Source organism: Micropterus salmoides, unplaced genomic scaffold (assembly GCF_014851395.1).
Source record: "Micropterus salmoides isolate LMB-PRFRI ecotype aquatic unplaced genomic scaffold, ASM1485139v1 Ms_hic_scaffold_17, whole genome shotgun sequence".
NCBI classification, from domain to species: domain Eukaryota; kingdom Metazoa; phylum Chordata; class Actinopteri; order Centrarchiformes; family Centrarchidae; genus Micropterus; species Micropterus salmoides.
Window position 1 is genome coordinate 29,305,533 of NW_024040817.1, and position 12,286 is coordinate 29,317,818.

General features: G+C 41.4%; 1 protein-coding gene across 4 annotated transcripts in view; it reads right to left on the reverse strand.

The window, feature by feature from the left end:
- ptprua (protein tyrosine phosphatase receptor type Ua) overlaps window positions 1-12,286 on the reverse strand; it is a 193,611-nt gene that overhangs the window by 45,808 nt on the left and 135,517 nt on the right. For all 4 annotated transcript variants that reach the window (XM_038724919.1, XM_038724918.1, XM_038724917.1 and 1 more), the window contains exons 10-13: window positions 10,923-11,124; window positions 8,026-8,128; window positions 5,936-6,215; window positions 3,355-3,391 (exon numbers count right to left, since the gene is read on the reverse strand). In XM_038724919.1, coding sequence (XP_038580847.1) covers window positions 3,355-3,391; window positions 5,936-6,215; window positions 8,026-8,128; window positions 10,923-11,124 — 622 coding nt within the window. The remainder of the gene's footprint in view (window positions 1-3,354; window positions 3,392-5,935; window positions 6,216-8,025; window positions 8,129-10,922; window positions 11,125-12,286) is intronic.

Sequence of the window (12,286 nt, forward strand, 5' to 3'; positions counted from 1 at the left end):
GTGATTTGGTTTGTAATGAATACCTTCTCAGCTAATACTGACGACAAAAAAAAACAAAGCAAAGAAAAAGGTCCAGTGAGGCGAAAAAAACAAAACAAAAAAAAGCCACCTCTCGCCCACCACTGCGGTGGTGTGGCCAGGCCCTCAGCAGCTGGCAGCATCTGTGTGTGGGAAGCTGGTGAGAGGAAATAAAAAGCAGCCAGGAACGTTCCAAGCAGAACGTCTGTGCCACGTCGGAGGGAACTGAAGTAACATCCACATATCTGCCACCGTAATATATATACACACCTATTGTAAAACACAGCTTCTATAAATTTCACTGCAACCCACTTCCTGCGCTTACGTGACAAACCGGCAGACAATAGTAAGACAGAATTCTCTAATGTCATCTCACTTCAGATAAGAAAGAGTTCAGGGAGAGGAATCCAATTTAACTGCCACCTTTCTCAAGAGTACAGCAAACTTCAGACATAATTCAGTGGGGAGGAAGTGGGGAACAACTCCATTTCACCCTCTGCCTCTCTCCCTCTCCCCTATTGTTTGAACTGAGAGCCTTCTATCTGTGACTGTCTCTCAAGCAAACACTCCTGGCCGCTTCCTCTCTCAGGGAGAAAAAAGGATATGTTGCCGCATTCTGGATTTCAAAGCCATCAGAGCCCAAGAGGGGTTTGCCAAAATGTCAGTGTCAGTGATTCAAGAGGAACAGAGTAGGAGCACGGATGAATGTTTGCTTTCACCTTTCCTTCGGTGTCTCTGCTGAGGGGATATTGGCACGGGGGCTTCCCTCCTGCAGCACCCAAAACAACACTAAGTCTGTGTCAAATCCCCTAAAAGCAGCCTGATCCAGGATAACTGTCGAGGTATCTGACATGCACCCTGTGCCACAGCTGAAACCACTCGAAAAACTAGAGTGTTTCACCTGGAGAATAACAATTTCACCTTTTTAACATTATGTTAGCCAGGAAGTGACAACCTTGTGGCCTGTGTATCATCCCTCTGCTATTGTGGTAGCATTTTGAGAATTACAGTGTTTAAAAACCTGCTTCCTATTTTCATCACCTTAACACAATAGAGAACAATAACATTTCATTCAGCAGCTTAATTGCTGAGACAACACTGCAAGACACAGTTTTACAAAGGAGTTCATGGGGCAACCACAGGAGCAGGCAAGACATGTCCTCAATATAACCAGATCTTGGTGTTGAAATGACTAGTTGGTACAACATGTTTTGGAATCTGTGCAAGTTAAATGCTACAGTAAATTTAACACTCATTTTGCAGATTTATCTGTAACTAGTAAACTGTAAAGAACATGTGGTTAAGATAATAGGCGCTTGTTAAACACCAGTCTGATTGCTACAGTATTTGCCCCAGGACCACAGTCACTAAGAACCCCGCAATCCCACATCTCAACCATGAAGCTTATGAGTGAAATAATAATATTTATCAAGTGTCAATGCTAGTTTCCAACCAACGCATTTGTCATGTTCATGGTCAGCGCCCACGTTGTTTAAATAGCAAATGCACTTGCACCCGTCTGTGCGACCATGGGAGTGTTGGGCTTAAAATGAGGTGCGGTCAGGCAAATTGTTGGCTCATCGAGGCAGCAGAACTTGCTTGTAGCATTGACCCAAAAAGAAAAAGAAAAAACAGCTCTAAAGTCAATGCCGCAGTATTCGATCAATGCTGGAAAATGCTCGAAAAGAGAGACACTGATTCATCCTGGGCTCCATCAGAGGGTCTAAATTCTTTCAGAAGCTAAAAGTTGAATTCTGTTTCCTCTGGAGAGTTTCCTCTCTTACATGTCAAGTTTATAAATACAGTTTTTTTTTGGTTTTGCTGCTTAAATGCCCCAAAATATTTGTGACTGACAGCAGCCTCTCTAATCAGAGAATCACCAGAATCTAAGGAATCTAAGGAAAACACTCACACATCAGTGAAACACGAAATAAAAAAAACACTGTAAGAGAGAGATGTGGCCCACGACTGGGTCATCATAGTTTCTAATAAAGCAGCACGGTGAGGATCTAGAAGTTTCATTGAGGAGACAGCGTCTATCTGTCTGTTAAGAGACTCCAGTCTGCAGTGGGGTTCAGACACTTCACTGATAAACCACAGAGCTGGCACAGGCTTCATGATCAGAGACGGTTTTAATCTCACATCCACTCTTCTGTCCATACCCCCCCGCTGCTGTGAGTCTGCAATTCAATCAGTCCATTGATGGTTTTTATAATGCGCCATTCATCCACAGATATAATAGCAATGTGCTGAGGTACAAGCGCATCTGGATTTAAATGGAATGGGAGATGACACTCTGATTGATTTATTGCATGTTACGCTCAAAACACACCCAGGACTAATTCACAGAGTAAGTACAACTCTTTTGAACCATGCGCCTGGCACAGTGACTATTTTTTATGCCGATAAACTAGCATAATCGCAGTTGGACACACCCCAAACGCAACGGAGCCGTGCGCTTAGATTGTTAAAATAGGGCCCTTAAAGTTACATGCCTTGGTTTATTTAGCGACACCTGTGGCTTTATTCAAGTGACTGGGCACCGTCCTGGAATTCCGGTATCCAGTTCTTATCATCCATCCAGGATCAGTTTACAGCACACATCAACAAACCGCAGGCTTTAATAAAGATGACTAAAGAAAAACAGTAAATAATGTGGTCAGTGTGGCACATGGGTTATCATCACATGGATTCTTCCATTTCCATTAAAGCTTCCTCTCCTCTAAATTCCTTTCTCCACATTTGTAGCTGTGATCTCTCCGGGCAAAAACATCTACACTGTCTGGTCCTCTCTGTACTGCCCTTATTGCAGCCATGTCTGAACTAACTGTGGCCATTCATTTAACTCACAATGATGTATGGCTTCTGGGAAATGATGTTTGTTAAATGCCACTAAAAACATTAAATTGCTGTCTAAAGAAAAAAAAAAGAACTGCACAACGTACTGTTGAATAAAGCTATGTTTTAGGGCTGAATTAGGGCTGTATTCATTTATTTATTGCGTTATTACAAATGTCAATTTGATTAAGGTTTTCTTACTTCTGGAACAGAACCTGGAGGTTCTGGTTTCACTTCGGTTCCCTATAAATTGTTGATATTTCTAATTGCCATAAGCCCGAGGATCCACCTGCCCTAAAAAGCATCATCTTATCTTGTGCTGGAAACCACCTCTCTGTGTGCCATAAAGCTATGAAACAATCCAATTAGGTAGCTTACAATGTAAAAGGGACGAAGAAAATAGCCTTCATGATAGCCATGTTTAAGGTATACTGGATTATACTGGATCATAATGAATGCGATATGGATTTATTGATATGAAAGTTTGAAAAGTGTTACCTTTGCGAGCAATCCGAATGCAGTTTATTCTGGTCTCCTGTGAGTAAAAAGAAAAGCCTTAGTTAATTCATTTGGCTTGGTACCATGAAGACACAATGACTCGCGGGACAAAAAGCCACCCTAAGCGAAGGTTAATTATCAGTCAGTCTGTCAAAATCCACAACCTTGTCTAAAACTTGCAACATAGGCGTGTGTCAAAGTCACCCAGACCTTTGCTGCGGAGGACAAAAGAGAAATTTCCGAGCGGATGACATCTCATTGTGATATAAGAGACCTATGCTCCCCTCCACCATGAGAGGTCCCTCACCCGGGTCCACTGATTGGCTCTGCCCCTTCCCACACCCCAAACAGCTACCTCCATCCCAGAGACAGAGGGGCATGTTACCAAATTAAGATTTAAGGAAGTTAAATCAGCCTTTATGGGCAATTATGCTAATCTCTGCTCTGAGATCGGAGTCAAAACCCTTTCACCTAAAACGCTTGCCAAATTACCTTTTTTAATTGCAAATCTGTTTCAAGTGGATTCTCATCTCCTCTCATCTGAAACTGTGACAGATAAGTCATATGTACTCCCACCCAGGGGTTATTAATGCAGCGGAAGGTAGTATGCCATGTGTCACCCTGTCCTCTGTCAAGGTGGGCTTTTAGCCTTTTGGAACACAAACACCAGCGCTTGTCAAAGCAGCAATTTAATGTAACTGAGCCCACAATCCTGTTAGGGATAGAAATATATAATGTACAGTATAGTGAAGAATCTTCATCCGCGGGGTGTATTTCAATAGCATTTTAGAAAATTTGATTTCAGCATCTGATGGGCATATTAAATCTGAATCCTTTCTAATCCCTCACAGAATCCATTGAGGTTCTGCTTTCAACATCAACAAACTCAGAGATTCAGTTGAGATATAATCACTTTTTGTTGTCTGAGAGCACACAAACGTCACATATTTGAGAGGTGAGCACAGGCTTGCAAACAAGTCCCATTGGTGTTTTAACAAGTTACCTACATAAAGAATTAATGTTAATTAGCTAGAGCTGAAACTGCTACCATCTCCATTTGAGATACTATATTATGCCATCTTTATTTAAGATATCACGGGTAGCATATTCTGACGATCAGCCACTATCTCGACGGCATGCCCAACAGCAAGGTTGCACAGATTTATGGGCGTGGAAACAGACCACGCTTGTGGGTCATGCGCAGAACCGCAAAGTAGCCCATCTAGATAGGCAGCGTAAATCGACAGAACAGCGGCCCCAGGTGATAAGTAACGTTAAACACAACACAGGGTTGGAAATGAAATATCAGAATGCTGGTGTTTTCATTTTTAGTGTAATAGATAGCAGCAATCTAGATACAGACTCCTACAGACTTGATAGAGAGAAATTATGCTTAGAAAAGTGTGAGTTTGTTTCCTGCATGTGTGCTTCCAACGAAACTGGGAGCAACAATCATGCACCTCTCAAGCCCCACTGAAGGCGTATCTGCCAAAGCAATTACTGTTTCAATTCAATGGCAGCTCGTGGTCCACAGTAAGCCCCGTACATCTAATTTATCCTGGGTAATTGTCAAAATAATTTTTTTTTCTTTCTCCCTGAGCAGCCCATCTCTCCTGAAACACGACTATAGTTTAGAAAATAGATTGGAGATGAAAATGTTTGCAGGACAAAAAAGGAAAATCATCAACATGAATTATAATATTCAGTTTGTTGTGTTGGTTGATTTCGGCCCAAGAGCTGCTCTGCCAACAGAGCTTTTTATTTTGGTTTTGAGGGAGAATCATTAAAAATGGCGATCCATAATGGAAAAAGCTTGCTACTGATTTCAGATCAAAGGATGACAGTGACACGGTGTGTTGGCTCTGACCCAGACCAGAGGCTGATTGTGGTCTTCCCAGCTCTGAAGGCCCATCTATCAACACCCAGGGGAAAACTGGCTGCATCATCAGAGGAGTCAGACACCAACATCTCGGTGAGAAGCTGCAGCCAGACAGGTGCACTTAAGCTCCATATGGGCCTAACGGCTTAAACAGCATATACTTCCACTGCTTCTGTGCCAGCACACTCCTTATTCAAGCTTCAGTCACTTTTTCATTTGCTCAAAGAAGTCTTTTCAACAGGTTAAGCCTGAGAGGCAGAGTTTGATTTTCCAAGCTGAATAAAAGATTCTTAGAAGTTTTGAAAGAGCTTGAATATGAGGGAATCTGACAACTGGATTCTTAACAAAATGCAGGAGCACACAGTCTGTTCTGCATGTAATCATCGTCTGAAAGGTATTAAGATTAATTTGGCCACTTTGCTTGAGTAATTCATTGAGAAATGATGCAACATTAAAAAGTCAAAGATTTACCATTTGGGAAAAAATCTACCGAAAGCTATTCTAAAAATGCATTAAAGACATCACCCCTTTTAGTAATAAACAAAGCCTTGTTTATGCAGTGGACTGCTTCCTCTCTCGTAGCACCTCCAGCATACTTGCTCGACACAAATCTAAATTGACTGTCAAGGTTGCTAAAACATAAAAGCAGCATGTCTGAACTCCAGAAAGAAAAGCCTCGTCAGGCATCTCAATTGCTCTTACCCCTCTGAAGTTGCTGGTGGCCTGAAAGTAGATGAGGTAGTTCTTGGTGGGGTCTAAAGGGCTGTTCCAGTAGCCGTTGTAGGTGTGGTTGTCACCCACGGTGAAGGGCGTGGCCTCGGGCAGACTGCTGGGAGCCAGCTCAGCTGTGTAGTAATGAGGGGCCCCTTTGGCCTGCGCCTCGTTGTGGGAGTTTGGTGTGGGGAAACAGTCGACGGTGCCCAGCTCCCTCCTCTTCACCTGACGGGAACCATCCTCTTCCACCACCACCACCTGGTAGGCACTGGAGGACGACAGCGTGGAGCAAAACAAATTATTGTCATCATTCAAAACAGACACATAAATATACACTGTAGTGTATGTTTGCTATGGTGTCCAGACGTCCCTGTTTTACAGGGACAGTCCCTGGTTTTGGTGTTCTGTCCCCGTCTGGAGCTGTCCCCAGAAATGCCCCCGTTTTTAATTGTGTGTTAATCATAGACTGTAGAAATCAGATTTTACGTGGCCAGAAAGACTGGACAGCAGGGCATACAGGGGCCGTGCTGAAAAGTGATTGTCCGCCGAAAACTGACTGCCGTCCGCGGCAGCGCGCAGCATGTAACGTTATCGTCCAGTCTCTTTATGACTACAGCTGCTTTTATCTGGATCAAACAGACACAACGTGCAAATAAACATCACTTCACAACATCACTTAATGTCATTAAGGTAATAGCAAAGGTATGTCTTTGTGATACTTTAACGTTTCTTTTAATGGAATAATCACGATTGTGGCAAAATAAGTGTTTGCAGTTTGTAGCGTAATCAGCCATGACATGAGTATAGACTATAATAGAAGACTTGCCGATGGATTATATGTTTGGTAGCCATATGTCTAATATCCTTATATATATATATATAATATATATATATATTTGGAAAACAGACTGTAGCCTATAATTGACATGACTTACTGCTGAGTATATATAAAAGACATGATCTCTTTTGCAATTGTCCTTACAACTCTACATTATTTAACTTGCTGTGTACCAACCAACCCTGTCCTTTTTACCTTTAATGGCAAATACAACCCATGTAATGCAGTATTCCACTTTCCACTTGCCAGAAAGTGATTGCAGCCTGTACTTATTCACTGAAAGGTAGTTTCTGCCTCAAAATGACTTGATTTCATTCAGAAGAGTTATATTTGACAGATTATAAAACCGAAAATGTCCCCATTTTTATTTCATATATAATATTATATTTTTTAACGACATACTGACTACCAAACCAAAAATGTCCCCGGTTTTTATTTCAGAAATCTGGTCACCTTAATGTTTGCAAGATTATATTTTGTGTTTATGGAAGCAACTACAATTATTATTATTATTATTTTTTTTTTTTAAAGAAACAAATAAGAATTTGAAGGAAAAAAGGGAACATAATCACAGTTATAGTGTTTCTGTTTGATGCAAAATACCAAAGGAATTTCCATATGTAAATTATATTACACTTTATATACTTTGGAAACATACCATATGCCTTTATAAACTAAAGCCCATTAGACATTTTTTTGTGTTCTATTCCTATATTCTCCTAAGAAGGAGTGGAGTTTCTTTTTCAGTTTTTCTCAAAGCCTAGTGCTTCCATTTTTCTCAACCCTGATGCCTGACTGAAATTGTGTGAAAGTGTGGCGCTCTTTAGAGTGTCAACCAGTCAACATACAGTGTGATTGGTTGACATGTGCTGTCATTCCATAACACCTGTCAGACATGGTCAGTCTGCTTTCAGGATAGAGAGAGTGATTTGTCTTTTTTTTCTTGGTGGCTGTTTCAATGCTAGACCAATCGCTGCAGTCAGCTGTTAGATCGAGCCTCCTGATGTGATACAGATCAGTTTGAGGAACAGATTCCTGGTAAATAACTTGAAACACGTCATACATTCTGAACAAAATCCTAGAAGAAAACCTCTCTGGTTCTTTATACATTGTGCTTAAAATGGTTGCTACAAGCCTAGAGAACTATTTTCGCTCGTTTTGACTGCAGATATAAATATCACGTTGCGGAAGGAGCACTCAATGAATGCTGGCGTAGGAGTGAACAGTGTATTAGTTGTACCTGACAGGAGCCCCTCTCGCCAGCGCAGGGCGCAGCAGCACAGTGATGGTATTCTCAGACTCACTCAGCGGAGAGGGGATGTCTTCATAGTCAAACACTGGGGCTGAGAAAAGAAATGCAGCGGGGAAAACCACACAGAGTAGGAGTTAAGGCAGAGTCAAAAAAAGTTGAAAGACTGGGGAAGAAAGCCAGAATCATTTTAAGTATTTCATTTTTGCACTTCCTGAGAAAGATCAAACATGTTTTGTTTAGATATAAGAGTTTAAAAAGACATGTAGCTGCACTTCTGTAGGATTTTTTAGTAATTCTTCCACCCCTGCATGAAAAGACAGAGTGTGCTATCTTTATTCATTACGTCCCCTGTGTACTATAGTGTGGGGAGGCCTCCCACACAGTGCCATTGACTGATGATGACTAGAAACAGCAGCCAACTACAGAGAAAACAAGAGGCCCTTATAATATAATTAGGACAGATCTCAAAGCTACACAACCTCAGCAAAGCTCCGGGGACAATGAGGTTGAGTGTTCCCATCTCTGTTTACTACAGGGAGTGAATTAACTGGAGTATGTAGTGAAGCAAATGGCTACCCTGGTACAGCAGATAAGCTGAAACAAAAAGGCTCCAAAATGGTAATGTTTCTGCTTCTGAGGCAGGGCATTAATGCTTGTTGTAAAAATCTGCTTGTGTAACCTGTCATCCTGAAAAACACACACTCTAGCTCGCACACAACAGCTGAGGTCTGCATTTTACATCGTGGTGTTGAGGAGAGTTCGAGCCGGTGCATGTTAGGTGGTTAAATCCAGCATAAATTATGAAAAGACTTCACACGTTCACGCTTGCTATCACACCGGCGTAGGTCCCGGCTTCCCACTGAGCTTTCCTGAAAGCGCAGCCAGAGAGCATGTGATACTGTAGGTTGAACTGTATACCTTGACGGCTGTGAGCACACATACGCCAGCTTCGAAACCAGATGGAACTGGTACAGATAATACGAAGGGATGGCGAACAGGCTGCATTATTTACAGTGTGAGGTCATGACAATGAAGGACTCAAGATCAACCTTTCTAGTAAAATTCATGGTGTTTTGATCCAGCGAGGCACAAAAGTATTTTAATTCAATCAATTTTATTTGTTTTTTTCCCCAACAATAACCTTTACTTATGCAGTAAAAGTCCACCGAGCTCCATGTTTTGCATCGGCAGCATCATGATTCAGTCATGTAATTGCTGTACAGCCCGGTACACTTCTTCTGTTGCGTGGCGCTGCACCTGTGCAGTTGGAGGTTGAGTGGGATGCTTAAATGCACTACAACAATAGCATTTGTCATTAGAATAAATGTTTTAAAAACAATTCATATGACCTGATCTATATAAAGCAGGTGCAACAGAGACAGAAAACAAACAAACTAGTGTGCCCGCCCATGACCTTCTGGGGGCTCCATACAAATGAATAAATCATGCTTCTAAAATCAAAACAATTTTTGTTCAGGAGCACTAATTAGCACAACATAACCTTAACAATAGTTGACATTCTAGGCTAAATGTGTGTATCCACACATCTCTATCCAAAATCAACATGAAACTGCACCAAGGTGGCTCATTAATAATACATTGTTTATAGTCTCACAACTTGAAGCACTTTACTCCAATGTAGCATCACGACTGCATTGCAGTTTTGCAGAGCAAACAAAGGTGCAAAGCTAACACTCAGTGTTGGCTTGGATTTAATGGAAGGCACTTTTGCTTTGACTTTGGACAGAGGTCCATGGATGTACTTAGATGGATGTTTGACTCTCAAACAACGTTGTCTTCCCCAATCTCAACCCTGACAATCTGCAAAAAAATACACTTACACTTATGACAAAATAAGTATGTTAAAGCATGTTAAAATGTCAACAACATTGTTCAGTTTTGCTTTCTGGTAACTTGTGCACACAAATGATTAATTTTAAGAGCTTTCTCACAAAATGAATATTTGCATTGGTTCATAATAAAAGAAGAATGACACACTACTTCAGCCTTAGCTTTCTGTGACACAAAACTCTCGATTCATGCCACATGAATCTATATTAGAGATTCTTGACAGATTACCGTAAACGTGGGTTGTTTTAGGCATTTTAACAACACAAAAAAGGCCCTGAATAGCTGCTACTCAGGTTTCAACGGGTTTCAAGACAGCATCAAAAGGTTTATATTGATGCACTCCAGAAATAAGAAAAAAGAAGCAAGTTCTATCCGCTGACCTGTTTGGGAAGTCTACTTTTGACTTTTTCTAAAAAGATTTCTTTAAAGATTCCTGGAAAAATCCAAATCCTCCACACACTTAATCCCACAGGCTTTTTAAATGTGGAAATATAACAATAGCATGTGATGTTTCATCTGAGTAAACACAATTAGAAAAAGAGCTTGCAGATACCCATTTGCAGATGAGTGTTTCACATTCCCCAGAGACACATTTTTTTCTCTCTCACAGACCGATTTCAAGTTCCATACCAGCAACCTATTCACTCACAGACACAGCGTCTCTTAATTTCGGAGCCATAGCGTCTCCTTTGAGTGATAAACACAGACACTGGTTGCGTTGTTGTCGGCTGAACAAAACAGTTTTCCTCCAAACCATTCTATCGGAACATTTGTAGTTTCAGTATAATTCAGGTCTGCCGTTCTTTCAACGATGAAGGCAATGCATGTCTGAAAGCTGTTTGGCTGAGGGAAAATGAAGATAATTTGTACAATTTAAAAGTATAGGCACAATTTAATGAAAAGCTATTCAAAAGAGGGCAATTACACGTCATTATATATTCTTCTTTGCCATCATTACCCCCTCCCCCCACACACACACACTTATGTGCCAAAACCAGCCACCACAGGTAAAGGGAGTCAGCACAAGGCCTCACCAGAGATGTTGGTGGTGATCTCGGTGAGCGCTGTCTGCCCGAACCCCTTGGCGGTTCGGGCCCGGACTGACACCAGGTAGGTGGTTCCAGGATGCAGGCCAGAGAACATGTGGTAGGTCTCGTTCCTCAGCTTGGACACTGTGCGGCGAGGACCTGGCACGTTAATGCCTGGGTCTGACGACTCGATACTCTGGTAGCTGATCTGGAAACAGAAAAAAAGATGCCACTGGATTAAAAGACGAGTTCACGGCCCTGCTGGCAGCTCTGCGAGGTTTCAATTCTACTGCTCAATGATGCTTTGAGATACATGCTAATGTCAGCATGGTAACGTGCTCACTGTGACAATGCTAACAAGCAGATAAGATGCTAGATTAGGATGTTCACCATCTTAGTATGGTGTTAGTATGCTAACGTTTTGCATATTAGCACTACAGAAGCAATTACAGCTGAGGATGTTGGGAATGTCATTCGTTTAGCGGTTACTAGAGGAGAACATGAATATCTGCATCAAATTTCACGGCAAGCCACTCAATAGCTGAGTGGTTAAGTGGTGGACTGACCAACATACTAACATTGCCATCCCCATAGCTCTTGTACCAAGCTATGTTAATGACCAAACTTTCAAAAATATAAAAGTTAGATTTTAGTGTTTCACTTTAGCATATGTTCAAATTAGGTCATGGTAAGTATTCCCCTATTTATACCATTAGTAGGTCAAAACAAATCTTACTGTATAAGTCTGTATACTACCTGTAATATGCTTCACACAGCCTATAGCTTGTTACTCACACTAACTGAAAGATTGGATTTAGATGGCATTTTATTTAAAGGCTCTCTCATGAGAAACACCTCTCAATTAATCTTAGGACACCTGCAAAAACGATGTCGTCTCACAGCGCAGATCTAATAAATCTTATGCTGCAGTTAGCCACTGATAATCTGACTCTGTGTCATATCCTTGTTCTGTAGCACTGTTGGCCTGATTAATACAGTTTTCTGGATTTGTTGATAAAGCAAAGGCTAGGCGATGGTCCGTGGGTGGCAATAAAATGACAGGTCAGTTCAGTTCGACAGCTCTCTTATTAATCCATAGAGGGAATACAGGACATGACTTCTGGGGCACAAGATGATGTTGTTGATGGCATACAAGATTGCAGTTTCTTTGTTTAATAATGTAACTCAGTCTCTTTCTCCCTCTCCCTTTATGTTTCACAAGTCCCCTTGTAAGTATTGTACATTAGAGCCCAACGGACATTTCAGCATGGTCGATATTATCGACTTGCATTGGTTACCGGTAAAATTCTATTATTTGCCCTCAAAAGCTTGGCCCCACAATATATTACTGATAGGCTAATTCCATATTC